Below are 22908 nucleotides of genomic sequence, written 5' to 3'. Positions count from 1 at the left end.
CACACCATTTATTCCTTTCCATTTTCCTATCTGACTGTTTTTCTTCATTTAATTATTTTTACAACTTCTGTGAAACTATCTTTCAGTCCGTTCTCATAGAAAACCACCATTTGTTTCTGTGTGACATCACTTCCCTGTCCTGTTCGTCATGCTTGACGTCACTTCCTTTCCCACGTTATAAGATTACACTCCCTCGTCCCATTCACCACTCTGTCCGTGGGAAACACATCTCAGTTCAGAGTCCGCGTTGCAAAACGTAACATGAGAATAAACCTATTGTCTTTGTTTGAACCCAGCTTGATCGACCACTCAGCGTGTTCTTGAAATCTAACTAAAACCAAGTAAGAATTTCAACCATACTGGCCATACGTGATCCGTTATGCATCAATTAACATAAACAGTTAGCTTGTCTTTAATAAGCATCAAGTTAATTAGGTGACGGCTAATTAACAGCGAGGTGTGGGGTTATCTGAAATAATGCATGATGTGGAGGTTCCTGTGGTACAGGAGTGTGTGTGTGTGTGTTGTCTCCTTACCACTCCTGTAGCTCAGGAGAGGGGATGAGTCCAGCGGTGCCGTTCTTGGTGTTCTCCAGCTGGCCCTGCCACCAGTTGTGGTCGTCCTTGGAGATGATCTGGATGATGTCACCTACCCGGAAACGAATCCCTGCCTCCTTACACGGGATGAGGTCATCTCTGGAGGGGTCGTACTCGAACTGGGCGCGCACATAGATCTGAGACAGGGGTGAGAGGTCAGGAGGAGCCAGGGTGGGGAGAGGGGTCACTGATGAGACACAGTCAGAGCAGAGAGGGGGAGATGCTGGAGAGAGAGGAAGAGACAGAGACAGAAAGACAAAAGGAGTGAGAGAGAAAAAGAGAGGCAGACAGAAAGAGACACGAGGGAGAGCAGCTCCTGGGGGGGTAGGTAGGTTTATGGTAGGAAGGGTGTAATGAGCAGGTTTCCCCGGGAGGGGGCCGAGGTAAACACAACCAGGGTTGTCAGACCGGTCACCATGGCAGGACTAACTCACATGAGAGATGAGAGAAAAGAGAGCTGTGCTTTCAATTAACCTCTCTCTCCCTCTCACCAGGGACTGATAGTATTAATGGCACAGGAATTGTTTACATTGTTCAAACCCCTTCAAGATCACCCTGCATCATATCAATGGCAGTAGTGCCCTTAAACATCAAGCATTAAGCTGGTGTTACAAATCTCATATCATCAAGCTGTAGGCGAAGCGGTTTTAACACATTGATTACCATTTAAAACAATGAAGGGCTTTTATTTGACACTGTGTGGGCTGCGTCTTACCTTGACGGACATTTTATCCTTGATTGGAGGTCTGAGTAGGATCTAGGACGTGAGAGCATCACACTCATCATGCAGCAACAAGGGTATGAGGGGAGAGGCTAAGCATCAGTCAGGTGATTGGGGGGAGGAGCTAACTCTACTACAGTGGGATCCTGGGATCGGGATTCATGGATGTGAAGGTAAACCACAACGCCAGATGCTAGATCTGACATGGCTTGGAAGTGGGAGGCAGGTGGCTGGACTTAAAAATATATAATGAAAAAATAAAAATATGTAAGAATGCATGGGGATGGGTGTAGAAGTCGGGTTCTAGTTAGTGACCTGGCTAGCTGGCTAGTTAGTTAGTTTAATGGCTAGTTAGTGACCAAGCTAATTAATTACCTAGCTAGTAAATTGCCTTGTTAACTAGTGATCTGGACCTGGCTAATTAGTGACCTAGCTAGGGACCTGGCTAACTAGTGACCTTGGCTGTCTGACAGGTTTGATCTGTGGCTATGTGTGAATCTCGACCATCAGCTCTCTCTCCCTGCCCTGCTGTGTACAACAACTACTGTAGGCCACACTGGCCTCTACTGGTGGAATCTGCTACTGACAGAAAACCCTCTCTAAAATCACTATCTGTTAGCTTATTGTTGTTTTGTTAACCAAACTAATGCAATGTTATGGTTTGGGTCAATAATTATATTTGAGAGAGCTAGTGATATGAGGGGAAGGGACATAAGATGATACATTAACAGTGGCATTCTACTGCTTTGGAGTGAGTCTACACATCTTACAAGGACATTATTCTAGAGACTGGAGATGCCAGGTATAAGCGACAGTGATGGTGACAGTCAGGTAGTCGCGAGGGCGGTGCGAGGCCCTGTGTGAGGCCTGGATTACACTACTGCGTTTTTCTGTGTTTTCCCCGAAAAAGACCTATGTTTGCACCTAGCAATTACACTACCGCGACCAAAACAAGCTCGAACCCGGAGGCGGATCGATACGCCCGGAGCTACATTTTGGCGCTCGAAATCCGGAGCTGAGTTCTATTGTGGCTAATAGGCAGATCCAGAGGCTTTTGTAAAAACTATAGGAATAGGCCTACCCTGTAACGCCGTCTTCACTTCACATTATAAAACAATCAAACAGGTGATTTATGAGTTTGAGCTATAGGTCTAGTGGATAGGCCTACAAGTTCATATCAATTTGGAAATAAGAATAACATGAGTCATGCAAAAAATAGAAAGCGCCAACGGGTTCCCCCCCAAAAGTAGACTACGATTTATTAACTAATATGAGATTTATTAACTATGATTTCAAATCATAACCCAAACACTTCAAATAATAATATTCCTAAAAGGCTTTATCCAGGCATAAAACACGTTGGGTGAATGGATGGGCTTAATTTTGTCCTCTTGGTAAAAGTTGATTGCGCTCAAAAACATGAAAGAATAAAACAAAAAAATGCAGCAACACAAATTAGATGAGATGGTGGTTGGGAAGCAAAGGGAACTGTTTCAATTAATGGCAATATGACTGACTGACAGTTCATTGAGTTTACAACCATTCATCTCTTACAATATAGCCTACATAAATAAATAAGGTGAATAGTTAGGCTATAATATTGTTATCACAGCAGCGCGGATTGAGATTGAACAATTAGAGATTGAAATAAAAGTAGGCTATCTTTTTGGATTCGTCACAAAAAAGAGATTATTTTGAAAAACAGGGAATGCACACCAGACAAATGAGGATGGAAATGTGGTATTTGTTGAGGGTGGAAATGTATTTGTTGATGACTGTTGGCGTTGGTTGTATGGCTCGACAGCTCCATTTTAAACTCACAACATTCTAGACTATGATACTAGCCAAGACAAATATATACCCTTGATTGCTGTAGCTCAAACTCGTAGATCACCTGTTTGATATGCTCTTTAATGATGGTGTGATGTGCGTTCAAGCGTGTTAGTGCGATAAGAGATCTGAACAGATCTTTATGTGCAATTTCGCATGTAATCATGGATCGTTTTCCCAGTTCAAAAACGTAGCCATGGACATCCGTGCTAGTGTAATCCAGGCATGAATCAAGGTCACATGCAGTATAATACAGCATTATTGTGTTGCTTTTTTCAGGTTTGTACCCTTTACTCCCAGATTGACTAGTCTATTACCTCAGGCCCTGTACGACCGCACGACTCCACAGCCCTGGTTACAGTGTTGTTAAACTTACTAGAGGTAGAGGATGCCCGTAACTACAGATCTAGGATCAGATGCCTCAGTCCTACACTTCATCTGTGTGCTGTGTAACAAACCTTGACCCTGAATCAGAGATTAGGAGCAGCCTCTACCTGCAAAGGTTTTCAACGATCCCTGTGCCATTAGTACTGTGTTTAGAGGTACGGGTGTAAAGCCCAGGTCTACTGGCAGTAAGTAAAACTATAGTAATGCTTTTAACAGCCAACGCTGGTCTGTCTGAACTGTTTAACAGCCTGGTCAGAATGGTAAGCTGTTTGGGATAGTGAGTGAGTAGGGGGACTGGGAGGTCCTGTTGGGAGAGTTAGTAGGAGGTCACGTGCCACTCTGAGCCCTCAGGACAGGCGAGGGGTTTGGGGAGAGAGGAGGGTGCATGGTTTGCGAGGGAACTCCCGATGTCTCGATCTCTGACTTGAATACACACTACCCTGTGGACAGACAGACTGGCGGCTAACACACCTTTAACTACAGACGACTGTTCCCTGTGTTGCTAGGCTACCTCGAGGAGAGATTCTTAAGGGAGCACTCGGGAAGCAGTGCCTGCTGGAATCTCTTCTCTTGATCGAAAATCGACAAACAATAAAATGCAAACAAAATGAATTCCCAGTGAACTTGGCACTGACAAAGCGGGGTTGGATCAAGCTCAATTCCGTCTGCGCTCTGTCTGAGTCAGTCTAGAGCAGCCAGAGCGCACACAGAGAGGATTTAAGAGTCCAATCCCTTTTTGGATCGCACACAAACACGGAACAGCGTCTCCTAAGCGGGGTCCGTGACCTCTGGCTGTGTGTGTGTGTACTGTACCAGGCCCGCCGGACTGGGATCTGTGCTGAAGGCACGGGGATCCGGTTTGGATATCATTCTGTCCCGAGGCCACGCAGGATCGACTACACCACAGATGAACGTACAATATTCTCTTTGCCCTGAATGCTGCTAGACTTTAGCAGATAATGTGTATGATGGGGGGGTAGATGGTGAAGACAGAGCAGAGAGAAAAAGAGGGAGAGAGAGAGAGAGAGACGCTGGTGTTGTTCACCTGTCGGCCCTTGGGCTGGATGGTGGATGGTAGATCCTGTGAGGAGACAGAGCCAGTGATGACAGACAGAGAGAGAGTTTACAACATGGGGGGCAACGGTACAGCAACCAAGGCATCAGTCATCATTACACAGCATAATTGAAAACCCATGCACATTCCCTTGTCACACTGACCAGAGAATAAGAGAGAGGGAGAGAGAGAGAGGGGGAGAGAGAGAGAGAGAGAGAGAGAGAGAGAGACTACACAGACGGAGATGATGAAATAGTTCTCATTAGTGTAGAGCAGAGCTGGCTGTAGGACCAGTCTGTGTGGATGCAGGCGATAGCGAGCAAATAGAGAGCAAGCCAAGCAGCTGCCTGCAGCACCAGTGTGGTCCGATAGAGACCTGGTAGGTTAGAGTCTGTCTGTCTGTCTGTCTGTCTGTCTGTCTGATGGTAGGTTAGAGTCTGTCTGTCTGTCCGATAGAGACCTGGTAGGTTAGAGTCTGTCTGTCTGTCTGTCTGTCTGATGGTAGGTTAGAGTCTGTCTGTCTGTCCGATAGAGACCTGGTAGGTTAGAGTCTGTCTGTCTGTCTGTCTGTCCGATAGAGACCTGGTAGGTTAGAGTCTGTCTGTCTGTCTGTCTGTCTGTCCGATAGAGACCTGGTAGGTTAGAGTCTGTCTGTCTGTCTGTCTGTCTGTCTGTCCGATAGGTAGGTTAGTATGTATGTCTGTCTGTCTGAGAGGCTGGTAGGTTAGAGGATGTTTGTCTGTCTCTGTCTGAGAGGCTGGTAGGTTAGGGGCGGGTTAGTCAGAGGGATACTATGATGAGGACGTGTCTTCTGTGTCCTCTCACTGATAAAGGGAGGGAGGCCTCATGGCAGCGCAGAGCATGGCAGCGCTCGACAGCACACCAATTTGCTAACTGAGATATCGGACACGACGGGCTGCGGCAGAACCACAGCCTTGTTTCAAAAAGAGCTCTGGGGGAGCAGGGCAGATGTTCTGGGTATTATCTGGGGGACCAATAGAACTATCAGACCATCTGCAAATAGAACTCAATGGCATGTGAGTGCAAAACCCACAGATTCTATGATAAAAAACCAGTATGAAGGGGCGATGGAAGGGGGTGGGGTGTTTGGTGATAGAGACGGGTTAGGGCTACCCCCTCTTGGTTCAGAATGGGGTGTTTGGCTATAGAGATGGGTTAAGCAGGGAATATATATCCAAAGCGACTTACAATAATTGCATTTAACATAGGAAGTCAGTGTACTACTACTCACCAGAACTGACAAGTGCATCTCCTTTCTAAACAAGTGACCAAGAGCATAATCCAGTGCTAATGGGAAAGTGCAAGAGTAGCAAACTAAAAATACAATAGGTGCTTAAGAGGGAGGATCGTTGTAGTACTTCTTGTAGAGGTGGGTTTTGAGCCTGCAGCGAAAGCTGGGCAGTGACTCTACTGTCCTGATGTCAGTGGGCAGTTCATTCCACGGCCTCGGAGTATCGTCCCAAGGTATATGTGTGTGTGTGTGTGTGGGAGTGGGGGGGGGTGTAGGGCTTGACCATGGCCTGGAGGTAGGAGGGAGCTGTTCCTTTCATTGCCTTGTAGGCTAGTACCAGCATTTTAAACTGGATGCGAGCTGCTCCTCGGAGCCAGTGTAGAGAACGGAGAAGGAGTACACTTTTTACTGTCGTTGTAAAAATCGTAATGTCGGTGAACCCCTCACACTGCACGACCGGAAGTTTCCATCCTACGTACCGTCTCAGACGTCAGACTTACCATAGAGTGCATGCTCACACTGTACAACGGTACGGTATGATTACTTGTGCCTTGATTTTTGGAGGCTGTGTGTGCAGAATCCTGTTGTAGCACCACTCACACTTCATGAACCATGACAAAAACCTCCGACATGCCGTCGGGAGGTCATTGCCTCGTCTTTAGAACATTAGCGCAATTAGGCGACTCTGACACTGTGCCATTTACGATGTCCTGATTTGGCCTTACGATGATAGATTTCTCTACAACTATGCAAATTAGTCTGTGACAAATTGAAAATTTGACAAAGTGAAAATTGCGGCGAAATCTCAGTGTCTCCCTGGCTTAGTATTACACCCTCCTAGGTTTGGGGTGGAGTGCTGGGGTATAGAAGGGACAGGGCGGCCATGGTTGTATAAAACCCCCAACTGGGAAGATGACAGGGGTGTGGCAGGGCTGGTCTAGGTGGAGGCCGTGTTGAAGGGGGGGTGGGGGGGTGGGAGGGGGGTCCTTACCAAGATAGAACTGTTAATGCTGGAGTGGCCATTGGCAGGAGACTGTCTGGGGGTGGAGGGGGACTCTTTCTGAAATAAGACACACAGGTCAGCAACACACAGGCATGGACAGACACACACACACACACAGCTGTCTTCCACAAACACACACACACACACACACACACACACACACACACACACACACACACACACACACACATACGAGGATAGAGGTACCTGGGGAGTGACAGTGAAATATTTATCTGCCCTGTACATCCGTATTTGACCACAGAGGGGCAGCAGACTAACAGTCTTGGATGCTAGGCTAATACTAATGCTAACAATGGCTGACTGACAGGCAGAGCAATGAGGTCACATCACCAGCACTAACACTACCTCAACAATGAATACTGATAGGAGAGAAATCATTGTGTTGTGCATGTGTGTGTATTTGTGTGCTAGTTCTAGCACAGGCAGCATTACTGGGGGTTAAAGGGTCAGGGATTTGCAGGGTCAGAGTTCACTGCTAGGGGGAAGTAGAGGGTCAGAGTTCACATCTAGGGCGCAGTAAACATAGGTGGGTGCGGAGGGTTCCGGTATCTTGGTTGTGAAATTGGTGTGCAGAATGGCTGACCCAGCCCCAGCAGAACACAACACAACACACACTTGTTGGTTACACACACTCACACGCACAGACTCAGAAACCAGACGGGCAATTATAACAAGCCCAAAAGCTTGGAGAGGAGGGGGAGAGAAGGAGAGGTAGAGAGGGAGGGAGAGGAAGAGGAGAGCGACAGATGGAGATAGAGAAAGAAGGAGAGTTTGGGATACTGGGGAATAGAAAGAAAGAGAGAAGGAACAAAGGAAGAGAAGTGAAGGGAGGATTTGGGAGGCGAAGGGGGCGAGATAAGGATGGCACAGGGTGAGGGGAGGGAGCGGTGGTGTGGTGTTACCTCACACGAGGAGCCCTGGGTCCTGTAGCTGGGCACGATCTTAAAGGTGATGCTGCCTCTCATCTCCCTCTATGGAGAGAGACAAAAACACACACAGTTAACGCACAAATGCACACACACAGAAATATATTAACACGCGCATGCATATATATATATATATATATATATATATATATATGTATATACATACACACACACACCCATACACATACACACACACACACACCAGCATCTTCTGAAGCTGCTCCACAGTCTGGTTGGCCACACTGATGCCGTTGATCTCTCTGATCTCGTCTCCTACATGCAGCGTCCCTGAGGCGTGAGGGAGAAGAGCACAGAAGAAGGGGCATTTTGCCGTTTGACTTCAAAATGCTTTAAATGAGGGCCGACACCCATCTGTCCCACCCAGCTGCTTAAGAGGCCGCCAGGCTGGCCAACAGCCTTAGCCCCATCTCTCTAGCTGTCCCAATGGCCTTAGGTCTAGCTCTCCGGCTGTCCAATAGCCAGACCTGCAAACTCTGGAGTAGTGAAAAAGGTGACGACATACAAAACTAAAACCCGCTAGATTCACTGAAACTACCATGGTTAACATAAAAAAGATGACTGTAGCCAAAAGGTGACAAGTTTGCAGGTCTGAATAGCCTTAGCCCTAGCTGTCTAGATTTCCAATAGCCTTAGTCCTAGCTCTCTACTAGCCTTAGCCCTACCTATTTAGCTTTCCAATAGCCTTAGCCCTAGCTCTCTACTAGCCTTAGCCCTACCTATTTAGCTTTCCAATAGCCTTAGCCCTAGCTGTCCAATAGCCTTAGCCCTAGCTGTCTAGCTGTTCAATAGCCTTATTCCTAGCTCTCTACTAGCCCTAGCCCTAGCTCTCTAGCTGTCCAATAGCCTTAGCCCCAGCTGTCCAATAGCCTTAGCTCTAGCTGTGTAGCTGTCCAATAGCCTTAGCCCTAGCTCTCTACTAGCCTTAGTCCTAGCTCTCTAGCTTATAGCCTTAGCACCTCTCCAGAGCCAGACAGGGGTTAACAATCAGATTCTCAAGACACTGGTTTACATGGAAATGGCATGTTGCCTTCAGGTATGTGAGGTGTGCGTGAGATATATGTAACGTGTGTGTGAAGTGTGTGTGTGAGGTGTGTGTGAATGAGGTGTGTGTGAGGTGTGAGTGAAGTGCCTGTGAGGTGTGAGTGAGATGTGTGTAAGGTGAGTATAAGGTCTTTACCATATCAGTCTCATTCAGACTTATAGACCCCGTTTACACCTGGCATTAAAATGCGTTTGTGGTGATCAGATTGCAATCTAATCGTGCTAAACCACATGAAAATACAGGTGTAAATGCGCTCAAAACGTTTTGAGTACGGATTGCGATCCGATCGGCCAAACCACCTCCGGAGGTGGTCAGGGACGCATTTCGACCACATTTAATAGAAGTGTAAATGGAAATGCGTTTTTAATCCACATATCAACCACGTGGGCAGAAATACGTAGCCGTTGGAACGCGCCGGTTCCAGACCAGCAAGGAGCAGGCTTCCATGGCAGCTAGCAAGAAAGCATTAAAATGTATCCTGGTCAAGGTTGGAGTCCAGACGAGACAAAAGTGTCTACTCTCAATTTAGTCAGACGAAAATATTCAAGAACAAACAGGATGTGACCTTAGATTGTCAGCTGGACAGTGTTGATCGGATCTCAAACGGATCGGGTTGAAGGTAATCGAAATGCATATTAATGCCAGGTGTAAATGTAATCAGGCTAAATCATTATCTAGATACAATCTCGATAGGAGACACATTTTAATGCAAGGTGTAAACGGGGTCATAGTTGGGAGTAATGGTATACAGTAGCTGGGTCATGGATCAAAGGTATGCAGGAGATGATAGAAGGTATACAGAGGGGGGTCCAGGGTGGTGCAGCGGTCTAATGCACCGGCGTTCCCGCCTTGATCTCGCCAGGTCTAAGTACGGCCGGATCCCTGAGGGTGGCTAGTTTAATCTCGGCTATAGGATTTGTCTCGCCAGTGACACCGTCTGGTGTCAGTAGAGAGAGTCAGGTAGCTGGCTCTCTCCTTTGGATCGTCGACCTCGAGAAATCTACTGACATTTTCGTCAACAAATAAAAACTAGACAAAAATGTGAGGGAGGGATGATTTGGGAAGAGATCCAATCAGAATGCTGCGATTTGAAAAAAACAGAACACTCCCCACAGGCAAGGAGAGAGCATGAAAATGTAATTCAGCAGCTTTGTCCATCAGTCTAATAGATGTTTCCTCCAGGAGTATATGAGAATGGAAATTCTAGAGAAATGGTTAAGTAATGCGTTACACTTCAACTAAACCCATTTGATTTTAGTCGACTAAATCTATTGTAGAAATCAATTTTATAAAATATTCTTATGCTATTTAGTCAACTAAAACTAGACTAAAATTAAAACTATTCAGATGACTGAAACATGAGTAAAACTAAATATAATTTTAGTCAAAATTTACTGTCAAAATGGAATACAGACGTAGCCTACCTTGTCTGTGGATCATCCCTCCATGCATGATCCTGGCTACGATGCAGTGGTTCAGATCATTCATCTTCAGCGTGATGCCCTAAACACGCACACGCACACACACGCACCAGAGGTTAATGATACATTTTGTCCATTGTAAGAAATAAATCATTGTGTATGTGTATGTTTGTATTTACGAGTGTGTGTGTGTGTGTAACGAGTACTGTGTCTACCACCATACCATGGGCTCGTCTGTGTTCTTCTGAAACTGGACCAGGCGTACTCGCGTGACGTTCTCCAGGTCCATGTCTCCGTTCATGCTCTCTGGCGAATCACCGTTGAGGTACGGAGAGGTGGGCGGGGGCGTCACCCTCAGCGCCTCGTCACTGTACACCTCGTGGGCCACCACGTCATGTGTCTGCAGCAGGGCCTACACACACACACACACACACACACACACACAGAGTCACATACACACACACACACATAGACACATACGCATATACTGTACAGACACTTTCAAATATTGATTGAAGGACTCTCTGCGTTATGTTGAATCAACAGCTCCTCTGCTCAGTCTTATTGATTTTCTGTGCTGTCGTCCTGGCAGCTGGAGTGGCACTTGAAATACCGTTGACAATATTTGAATCCTGGGAAATTGTAAATACTGTATGATTGGTGGCTCAAATAAAACATTTAAACTGTGTGTGAGAGAGATATGGGAGAGAGGGTGACTGAGAGACCAAAATAAATAATGTGTGTGTGTGTGTGAGAGAGAGAGAGAGAGAGAGAGAGAGAGAGAGAGAGACAGAGAGAGAGAGAAAGGCAGATGAGAGAGCCAAGACATGAAGGCAGTGGCAGCCTCTAACTTTCATGTGAAAGTGCATCACAGAGACAGAGAAAACTGTGGGTAGAGAGGAGTGTGTGTGTGTGTGTGTGTGTGTGTGTGTGTGTGTGTGTGTGTGTCCATGTGTGCGCGCATGTATGAAGAGGTGTGAGTCTATCCATATCCCCACACTAATGAGGTCTGGGGGGTTTCATCTCAAAATAATGTGTGTGTATGTCTGTGTGAGAAAAGAGAAAGAAAGAGACAGACAGACAGACAGACAGAGAGAGAGAGAGAGAGAGAGAGAGAGAGATAGGTACTGTAGGTAGAGAGAGAGAGAGAGAAATGTGAAGGAACCAGCGTTAAGGCTTACACTTCAAGTTGGGTTTAGGGTTAACAAGAAAATTATTATTATTACAGGTGTTCAAAGCCAGACTCCTACTTCAAACAGAATGCTCAACAACACACACACCACGCACAACACCCGCACGCACACACGCGCACACACACACACACACACACACACACACACACACACACACACACACACACACACACAGACACACACACACACACACACACACACACACACACACACACACACACACACACACGCCTTGGAGTCTTCTTCTCTTACAGTGCCTATACAAATTAATCACTCCCCTTGGACTTTTTGACATTTTATAGTGTTACAAAATGGAATCAAAATGGATTTAATTTAGTTTTTTGTCACGGCTAAGCTAGTCTCACGTATCCAGACCTAGTTTACACTGTGCCAGCACTGGGGAAAGGTCTGGCTGCACTCATTATCATTCGGAGATAGGGGGCAACAAGTGCTTTAAACCAATCAAAATCGTCTTGTGTAAACCAATCACAATCGCTAGCTCTGAGGTTTTTGTTGTTTCATGTCGTGATGGGGACTTTTAAAACGGTAGCACCCAGATATCAGATGGAGAATCTCCGAGATAGCCATTGTGATTGGTTTACACAAGACAATTGTGATTGTGCTACATCTCTAGAGGGATGTGTGTGTGTCTCTCTCTCCCTCTCTCTCTCTCTCTCTCTCTCCCATATGACTGTATTCTGCAGCAGGATTATTCAGTATGTGTGTGTGTGTGTGTGAGAAAGAAAGACAGAGACAAGAGAGAGAGAAAGTGCGACAGAAAGAAAGTGAAAGAGAGAGACAGAGATAAAGGGAGAGAGAGGGAGAGAGATAGAGATAATGAGAGAGAGAGATAAAGAGAGAGAGATATAGAGTATGTATGTGTTTCACTCACCATGAAATGAGGCTGGGTCAATATCCGTCGGAGCTCCTTAGCGTCGTGGTTGTCAGGATAACAGGAGATCTCCTGCAATACCTGAGGGGACCGAGAGGACAGGGGTCAGGGGAGATTTTGAGAGGTCCACGGGCGTCCTGCTCACTGCCTGTCCCAAACTCACAGATACCTGCACACTACACCTGGTGCCCGAGAGAGTCTGGACTGGAGGGACCTCCAACACACACCTCATACGGCCTCTTACACTCCCTAGAACACAACCTTTAGAACTGCCGCAACCAATCAGAGAGCTCCTCAGGGTTTCAGGAAACCAATCAGGCCCCCAGGTCCTGCCCCCTGACCTGATTTGGGAGGGTAACCTGATTTGGCGTCATCTCCAACTATGTCACGCCTGGCTGCTGAATGTGGCGAGCCCTGTCTCTCTCTCTCCCTCTCTCACACACACACGCGTGCACACACACACCTACCACCCACACCCACACACCCACACACCCACCCACCCACACACACACACACACAGACCAGCCCTGTCTCACACACACACAGCTAAAGACAAAACAAAGCCTTTCAACAGACTTCTTACCACAGACTCCTGTCTGTATGCAGCCTCATGGACAGGATGACAGGCAGACAGACAGACAGACAGACAGACAGACAGACAGACAGACAGACAGACAGACAGACAGACAGACGGACGGACAGACGGACAGACGGACAGACGGACAGACGGACAGACGGACAGACAGACTGACAGACTGATAGTCTGGGCACTATTCCATTCTGGTCCAACTGCTTGAATACCAAAATGCTTTAAAGATCCAACCAGCTGCTTTTGGAGAGTGAGGAGTTTGTGAGAGACGTCTTACATATTCCAGCTGCCTTAAAGCGCCACTTGCTTCGTCTTGGGAAGGGCTCTTAGCGGAAGAAGACACAGGGACAATGGTTACACAATGGCTGACCTCTGTATGGCCAGTGGGCTGGGTGGGAAGGTCACAGATAACAGGATTGGAAGGGAAGGTAAAACCCCACCTACACAATCAGTGTAAGCCAATTAGAGATCAGTGAGGGTTAAATAAGCCAATTAGAGATCAGTAAGGGTTAAAGGTTAGTAACTACAGCAGGGAAAGGTAGCTATCTCCAGGGGCCTCATTTATAAACATTGCGTAGAATCCACGTAACTAAGTTAGCTTAGCTAAGTGATTACTAAAATATACGCACAAAAAATCTCCGATTTATAAAACGCTGCGTATCACAACCCATGTTCACTCAGGCACGCCTACGCCAGCTGCCCTTTATAAATCACAATCAACACTTAACTTGGCGCACGTGAACGCGCGTTCTGATCACACCCCAATTAACTCCCACAATTGCCTATAAATGGTCAGTGATACGCCTATACATATGCAACGACAATGGAGCCGAGTGCAAAAGGCAGAAAGAGAAAGATACATTTTACCGATGCGAGGTGGAGGTATTGGTCAACGAGGTAGAGACGCCGCAAAAGTATCTTTTCGGAACGATGATTTCACATGTGCACGACTGATAAGAGAACCTGTTAGGCCTGAGTGGTCTGTTAGATAATGAATTATCTATCATGCAGGCTATATTGGCATTCCTTTAGTGTGGTAGGCCTTATTAGGTGGCTGCTTATATCCAAACTGATCATCATTATAAGCCTATAGTGTTGTTGCATGGGTAATGGGGTTTGGATCTATATTGCACGTAATCTAATGCTTCACAGGGTGGCCCATGAATAAAATGCCTAACTTATCAACGTATAAACGGGTCAATTTACAATGACATCCATAACAATGCAAACATGTAGGCCTATAGTGACTACTTAAGGCAAGTATCCCCAATTTAACTGTACGACAGATCTGAGGGTTCTTTGCAGCAGCCAATTTGTGTATTTTCCGGGATATCATGCATTTCACTTACTTTCTCAAAACATTCTGTAGGCATATAGAAGCTGCGTGTTCTAATGGATGTTGCGGGATAGCCAAGCACATCCCAGAACATCTGTGCCAAGTACCGGCATATCCAAGGCCCCGTGCGTCATGGCCTACTATAATCCAGCTATATCAGTGCCTGTATCGAGGTCTTGTAAATATATGGGGTCCATGGATGAGTTTCATGTGATTCTATAAAGGGTAATTATTGCTACACACATGACGATTCGGCAAATTAATAATCTAACTTGCTCCCTTGTGTACTTACAACTTGGAGACGCATCACCTCCATGCGCTGTTTTGCGCACAGCTAATTCTACCAAAGCGGCATGTGAGCATTGGGATGACATGCGTTTTTAGGCCCACATTCCTCGTATGCCTGCTACATGACAATCATACGACAATATGAGGATATATGATGATGTACAATATAGCCTAATGTAGCCTACAGTTGCCTCAAGTAGGACATTTCCATTCATCGCTCAACATCATTGTTGCGGCTTGCCTCAGTGGTCATTCGGGTTTACATAAAAGCCTAATCAAATATAGGCTATAAATACATAAATACATTAACGAATGAATAGGTGGATAATTAAACATACGAATAATTAACTAAATAAATGATTAACTGAATAAATATACTTCAACGCCGAATGCAACATTTGTTTGGTGCGGTATAGGCCTTATAGTTGTAGGCTATCGACATACGGAATCATTACTATGATAAGCCTATAGGCTCGTGTCGTGTTGTGTTATCAACGTAATATGTGGCTTTTATTCATAGGCTACTGCCCGTGATGCTTCTCGGGATAGCCTAGAAATGAATAGGCCTACAACATAACATTATATTATGACACAAATGGGTCAATTCACAGACACATCCAAAGCAATGCCGACATTATTTCGTGATTAGGCTACGGTGGCGATTGATTCCGTTTAAACTGTGTGACACATTGGAGGGTTTCTTGCAGCGACCGATGTATTTATTATTCAATATGTCATGTGTTTCGCAGACTTTCCCGAGTTTCATCTCTCTGCCATCGGAGTCGCGTTTTCCCCTTTCTCCAGAAACGTGCTTATCGTAGTTAAAGGAGGGTCGAAGTGTGCGTAGAGTTACGCACACCTTCCGCCAACTTATCGCTCAGCTCGTTTTTTATAAATACCGAAAGTTGCGTAGAAAGTTGCTCAGCATGGGTTACGCACGCTTTTGTACTTACGCAACGTTTATAAATGAGGCCCCAGGTCTGGAATGGGAAGATGTCAGCTTCGGTTAAGCACTAACACACTTGACTTAACAAATATCAACTCATCAGTAATTAGCCTTGACCCTATTTTTTTTAACACTTTTAAAATGCATCATTCCTTAGAGAACCACTTTAGTGACACGACTGGATTGGTGACAGCTGTGTAGAGAAACGTGCGCCTTACACTTCATCGATCATTGTAGATCAGAGAAAACCTCAAGGGAAAAGGAAGGATGCATTCTATAGTATTCAGCCAGGGCCACTACAGAGAAGAGTTGAATCTGGTGTGTTAGTGCTGGGCCAGACCTCTCCAGGACTGTGAATGCCCGCCCCTGCTCTACGGGATCAGGAACCCCAGAAGAGAGAGGACTCTACAGCTTGATTAGTTTAAAGCATTTCAGTAGCAGCCAGTTAGGATCCGTAGCAGGAAGACGACTGAGAATGACGAGAAGGAAGGAGGCAAAGCGGGAGGTCCCTCCAGAAACAGAGACTAAAGGAATAAGCGGAATCTCTCTGCTGTGAAGTCCTATCTTATTTTCCACTAGGCAGGCAGGAGCTCCGATTTAGTCCGTTTGAAGAACTGGGTTCTTCAAACTGTTCTGGTGAGATTCTGTGAGAAGTGGAAGACAAAGACTGACTGAAAAAAAGTTCTGCAAGTTCAAGACTCGACCCTCCAGGGCCAAATACTCCAAAACATCTTCTAAACCTTTCCTTCACTATTCATGCATCTGAGCTTCCCTCTAGCCAAAATGATGCATGTGTATCAGACACTCATTCCTGTAGGTCCAGACTGTGAGAACTCAGAGTTCATTTCTCCAGTCTCTCTGAGCTGCGCTCTCTAAACACCTATCTTTCTGAATTGGTCTCTCTGAGCCGCCCTCTCCGGCTTCTCCCAAAGCCACATGTCACAAGTACCCCTTCCCTAGAAGTCTTTTCCGGTGTTAACAAAGCAGATCTGTACCACGTGTTGGTAGCCCAAACACAGCTAACGATACATTAAACACCACCTTTTACTTAACTCCCTCTCTTTCACACTCAATCTCAGTCTCTGTTAGAACCCTGTAGAATCACAGCCAGTCTCTATAGAACCCTGTGGAATCTCAGAATCTATAGAGACTGACTGATGGATCTCAGTCACCTAGGCTTCAAAGGAGAGAGGAGCAGCAGACCACTAGAAGAGATGCTAATAATAATAATGCTATCCACTAGACAGAAGTCACCAGGTAGAGATAGTCCACTAGAAGAGATGCTATCCACTAGACAGAAGTCACCAGGTAGAGATAGTCCACTAGAAGAGATGCTATCCACTAGACAGAAGTCACCAGGTAGAGATAGTCCACTAGAAGAGATGCTATCCACTAGACAGAAGTCACCAGGTAGAGATAGTCCACTAGAAGAGATGCTATCCACTAGACAGAAGTCACCAGGTAGAGATAGTCCACTAGAAGAGATGCTATCCACTAGACAGAAGTCACCAGGTAGAGATAGTCCACTAGAAGAGATGTTATCCACTAGACAGAAGTCACCAGGTAGAGATAGTCCACTAGAAGAGATGCTATCCACTAGACAGAAGTCACCAGGTAGAGATAGTCCACTAGAAGAGATGCTATCCACTAGACAGAAGTCACCAGGTAGAGATAGTCCACTAGAAGAGATGTTATCCACTAGACAGAAGTCACCAGGTAGAGATAGTCCACTAGAAGAGATGTTATCCACTAGACAGAAGTCACCAGGTAGAGATAGTCCACTAGAAGAGATGCTATCCACTAGACAGAAGTCACCAGGTAGAGATAGTCCACTAGAAGAGATGTTATCCACTAGAAAGATGTCACAACAAGAAGTGAAGCAAGATAAAACTGAAATGGGAGGAGGGTTAACCGAACATTGACAAAATGGTGTGTGTGTGTGTATCTCACCTCTTTCGCTCTCTGCACAGCATCACTTGGGGGGTTTCTGATCTGTGGGGAGGTCCTGGTGTTGATCTTGTCATAGAGCTGCAATGACAACAAGGTATACAATCAATCAATCAACCTAAATCAATCAATCAACCTAAATCAATCAATCAATCAATCAATCAATCAACCTAAATCAATCTGTATCAACAGTCCTGTTGGTGGTGTGACTCCCAATCAACATACATTTTCATAATGCGGAAGATCTGTTGTAATTTCATCATCAATAGTGAATAAGTGTGTGAACAACATTCTCCTCTGGTTTCTGTCTCTGTATCTCCCCCTACTCTTACTGCCTCTCTAAATATCTTCCTAGTATTTCACCTCACTATTTATCTGTCTCTATCGCAACCTCTTCCTCTTTTTCTATTTCTGTTTTTCCATCAACCTGTTCCTTACTCTCTCCGTCTTCCTTATTGCCTTTCTCACTCTATTTCTCTCTGTACATCAACCTCTGTCTCTCATTCCGTCTTCCCCTCTTCTTTTACGGACTCTCTATCTCTCCCTCTCTCTGTTAATGCAGTTCAATTTCATCAGGCTTTATTGGCATGACAGAACGAGTGTTCATATTGCCAAAGCCACAGTGTAAAACTAAAATCCCCCACCTCTCGCTCCCTCCCCCCCCCCCCCCCTCTCTCTCTCTCTCTCTGACAGAGTGATGGTCTGTCTTCATCCCTTGTTTGGTCCTCAGTCTAGAGCAGCGTCTAGGGCGTCTAGCATCTGTACAGCTGTACTATGGGGTGCCAGTCTCAGAGATGGCGTTCTGTATTCATACAGGGCCGACGGCCGTCAAACAGTCTAGACAAAGACGGCAGCTGCACGAAGGTTACCAAGAAGCCTCTGATTCCGAGAGCTGAGGCCATCGGGGAGGAAGAGACATGCTCAGTTGAAAGACAATCGCACAACTATCGCTGTGATGGAATAACATTAACTCATCGTCTCCATAGACAGATATATCTCTGTCAACCAGGCCTTACTGGTGCACAAATAACCCCCCACACACATACACATTACACATTACACATTACACATTACACACACACACACACACACACACACACACACACACACACACACACACACACACAACCAAACAAAAAACAGCACAGCAAGATTAGCAGCTTTATCAGCTGAATACTGATCTGATACTGGTAAACCCTCCTATCGTACACACTTTGCGGCTCATTGATTCACAGCAGCCGTAGTAGGATCCTACATAACACACACTGTGGAGTGTCATTTCCTGTCCTCTGGCATGTGCTCCGGTCACCTGCTACCCTACAGCCGGGCAGCCAGAGCAGCCAGACAGATACACAGACAGAGCGGTCAGACAGGTACACAGACAGAGCGGTCAGACAGGTACACAGACAGAGCGGTCAGACAAGTACACAGACAGAGCGGTCAGACAGATGCACAGACAGAGCGGTCAGACAGATGCACAGACAGAGCGGTCAGACAGATGCACAGACAGAGCGGTCAGACAGATGCACAGACAGAGCGGTCAGACAGATGCACAGACAGAGCGGTCAGACAGATGCACAGACAGAGCGGTCAGACAGGTACACAGACAGAGCGGTCAGACAGGTACACAGACAGAGCGGTCAGACAGGTACACAGACAGAGCGGTCAGACACAGACAGATTCTCCAGTTACCTGGCAGAATCCTGACTAAGCTGCCGAGGTGCTGCTGGGGTGTTGTCAGCGGAAGGAGGGAGAGAGAGAGAGAAGGAGGGAGAGGGGGAGGTAGAGAGAGAGAGAGGGAGAGGAGGGAGGACTAATTCTGTCTGGCCCTTATGAAGATGACTCCATTGTGGATGTAGGAGTATGTCATTCCTAAGCTACTGAAGAGAGGAGAGTGGAGGAGGGAAGAGGTTATAAGAGAGATACAAACTCGTGCGTGCACGCACACACACACACACACACACACACACACACACACACACACACACACACAAATGGTAAATAGATTGCACTTATATAGCGCTTTACAATGGCCTCTCATTCACCCATTCACACACACATTCACACACCAATGGCGACAGATGCCATGCAAGATGCTAGCCTGCTCATTGGGAGCAATTTGGGGTTCAGTATCTTGGCACTTGACACTTTGACATGTGGACAGGAGGAGCCGGAATTCGAATCACCGACCCTACGATCATTGGACGAACCGCTCTACCTCCTGAGCCACAGCCTCCCCACAAACACCCGCACGCCGTTCAGCTGCAAACCATCACACTACTGACTTCCTGCTTGAAGTAACACCACTTCCAGATCAGCACACGTTCACCAGTATCTAGATCACCGCTCTCAAGACCTGTACTGCCCTGAGGCCCGATGCTGCAGCTTTACTCTCAGAAACATCAAGATACACTCACCCTCCTCCGGTCAGCCAAGCAGCACTCACACAGTCTGAGTCCGCGGAGTCAACCCCAAACACCAGGCTAGTCAGACAGTCTGCTGACCGGCACATCCAGGCCAAGTCCAGTGGATGTGTGTGTGTGTGTGTGTGTGTGCGTGTGTGTGTGGAATGTGTGGAGAAGAAGGGAGCGTCAGCGGGCCCAGTGAGAGAGACTACAGCCTAACAACTGGTGCCATTGATCACATACTATCTTTTCAGGCTGCGTCTGTGTTTATGTGAGTAAACTCCTCTCTCGCTCTCCCTCTCTCTCTCTGACCAGCATGTGGTGTAGTTCTCTCCCTTTCTCCCTCTCTCTTTTCAGTGCCATTGTGTGTGTGTGTGTGTGTGTGTGTATCGGAGGTTGAATAGCAGACTTCTGCGGCCAGACAGAGTAGACGGGCCCTCCCCTCTGTTCCCAGCTTCCCACCGATTCAGCCCCTAGCAACTAGACAGCCTTACACTCACGCACAAACACACGCGCACCGCGCGCACACACACACACACACACACACACACACACACACACACACACACACACACACACACACACACACACACACACACACACACACACACACACACACACACACACACTCGCTGCTTACGCTGTGTTTCATTTGTCTGGGAAGTGGTGAGATGGGAGGTGGGAGAGACAGAGAACGACGTCACCCACGAGGTAACTGCGGTAGAGTAGACAACAACAACAGCTCCGAAAACATGGACGTTAGCCATCTTTGTTTGCAAAACCGGTCGATAGCAAGCACTATGCAGTAGTTTGCGCATAAAAAAGAGGTGGCGAGCATGTCCTCAGATAACAGTTGGGGAATACTGTGCGTACGGCTGATTTAATGAGATGCAAATAAGACAGAAACGCTGATAAAACAGTATTACTAAAGTTTCACTTAATTGCACAGGGAGCTGCCATCTTGTTCACGACTTCCAGACTTAGCCGGGGTCGGGGCGAATGGTACGAGTTCACGAGCCGAGGAGACTAGTTGTGAGGGGCGTTCCTGCGAGTAGCACCGCGTGACTGACGACTTCACCAGCCAAATGGAATGCAGCGTTAGACTGCTCCCTAAAACTCTTTCTCACTCCTCCCCCACTAACCCCCTACAACACCCCCCCCCCCCTCCCCCCGCCACCACCCTCCCCCCGCCACCACCCTCCCAGTCCTCCTCCCCTCCGTCCCAGCCCCCCCCCCTGCACCTACTCTCTCTGTATGGTATGAAATCCCAGGCAGCGCAGACTGATTCAGGGTTTCCCCGAGCAGAGAGACTGTCTGTGTGTGTCTGCATGGTCCTCTGGAAGCATGTAGTTAGTAAGACCTGCTAGCTCAGTCCCAGCCGACTGCTCTGATATGAGTCACAGTCAGACCGGCAGCTACAGATTAGTCATAGACACAGCTAATGTGTGTGTGTTTGTGTGTGTGTGTGTGTGTACACTCACATCCAGTAGTGTGTGTAGATGCTGGTCCTGGAAGACACTGTGTAGAAAGTCCAGATCCTTTTCACTGCAGTCAGTCAGTGCATGGATCTCCTCTAGACTGTCCAACACCTGAGACACAGCCCCTGCACGCACGCACGCACGCACGCACGCACGCACGCACGCACGCACGCACGCACGCACGCACGCACGCACGCACGCACGCACGCACGCACGCACGCACGCACGCACGCACGCACGCACGCACGCACGCACGCACGCACGCACGCACGCACGCACGCACGCACACACACACACACACACACACACACACACACACACACACACACACACACACACACACACACACACACACACACACACACACACACACACACACACACACACACACGCACACACGCACACACACACACACACACACATATGTAGACATTACTCAATGGACTTAACATGGCTCTTTGAACTTTAATTCAACATGCAGTGTGAAAACAGGAAAACGGTACTGTAAATCTATCAATTGATAATTTATAGGATCAAACAGCGAAGCAAGCCTTGGATTATTATCAGAGGATCACACCACCAGACAAACAGACTTGGAGGAAAAACAGACCACACATTGAATCGGACACACATACAGCAAGGTGGGATACCTACGTTCTGCCGCTAGTAGTCCTATCAGGAGGCCGCATTAACACAAACAGAGCAACATTGAACTGTTGAAGTAGAGTTAATACACATGGTTCTACTGCAGTGGAGAGGAGATACGATGAGGTAGTGAACACGAATGCAATCAATACTCCCTTAGTTGACACAATACTGTCACTAGAAAGTTAGCCTGAGTTAGCCTATAGCCTGAGTTTATCAGAGTTAACCTGGGTTGACCTAGCCTGAGTTCACCTGAGTTACAATGAATTAGCCTGGGATGGCCCAAGTTACCCTGGGCTAGACTGAGTTAGCCGGGGTTACCCCAGGATATAGCCCGAGTTAGCATAGTCGCTAACAGGATGAGTGCATTCAGGCAGGATATGTATTAGCGTAGCAGAGTCTAGCCACATACCACACAACCACTTAAACCAGATCACACACATGGATACAGCCTAAACACAAGGACTGAGCTTCGTCTTTCTAAAAGCTGACCGAGTTAGATGTTTTTCAAAAAGCAGTACTGACTATTATATTGAGTATGTTCGTATGCAATACAGTTGGTCTGATACAATGTTATAACCTTACGCATGAGAATGTCAGAGAACAGCCAGGCTGTAAAAGATCAGCTGATTGGGTACAGGAAGTTCCATGCGAGAGCAACAGGATACTGTGGTGTTTGTGGTGCTGTGGGACGGGTCTGTGTGCATGTGTGTGTGTTGCCCTACCTGAGGACGTGGGATCTTCAGAGAAGTCGTGAAGCTCCTCAGGAGGGTCTCCGTAGAAAGAGTTGAACTTGTGACTGGAGACCGCTGCCAGCACCGCCCCCTGATCCAGAACAAACACACACAGGACACTCTTTCACTACCCCTGTACAGTGCATAGCCCCCCCCCCACACACACACACACACGCACGCA

The 22908-nt window shown here is 46.9% G+C and overlaps 1 protein-coding gene across 12 annotated transcripts in view; it reads right to left on the bottom strand.

Annotated features, from left to right (window-relative positions):
- The window catches only part of caska (calcium/calmodulin-dependent serine protein kinase a), a 105936-nt gene that overhangs the window by 8886 nt on the left and 74142 nt on the right, over positions 1–22908 (bottom strand). For 2 of the 12 annotated variants that reach the window (XM_084451962.1, XM_084451966.1), the window contains exons 10-22: positions 22719–22818; positions 21352–21473; positions 17469–17546; positions 13226–13273; positions 12360–12440; positions 10498–10686; positions 10278–10356; positions 7993–8078; positions 7767–7835; positions 6832–6900; positions 4580–4615; positions 1312–1353; positions 537–733 (exon numbers count right to left, since the gene is read on the bottom strand). In XM_084451962.1, coding sequence (XP_084308088.1) covers positions 537–733; positions 1312–1353; positions 4580–4615; positions 6832–6900; positions 7767–7835; positions 7993–8078; positions 10278–10356; positions 10498–10686; positions 12360–12440; positions 13226–13273; positions 17469–17546; positions 21352–21473; positions 22719–22818 — 1196 coding nt within the window. The remainder of the gene's footprint in view (positions 1–536; positions 734–1311; positions 1354–4579; positions 4616–6831; positions 6901–7766; positions 7836–7992; positions 8079–10277; positions 10357–10497; positions 10687–12359; positions 12441–13225; positions 13274–17468; positions 17547–21351; positions 21474–22718; positions 22819–22908) is intronic. The other 10 variants (XM_084451967.1, XM_084451965.1, XM_084451968.1 and 7 more) reach the window with 6 other exon arrangements.

The sequence above is a fragment of the Borostomias antarcticus genome (assembly GCF_949987555.1).
Source record: "Borostomias antarcticus genome assembly, chromosome: 17".
In the NCBI taxonomy this organism is placed as follows: domain Eukaryota; kingdom Metazoa; phylum Chordata; class Actinopteri; order Stomiiformes; family Stomiidae; genus Borostomias; species Borostomias antarcticus.
This window is presented reverse-complemented; position numbering and strand designations above follow the sequence as displayed.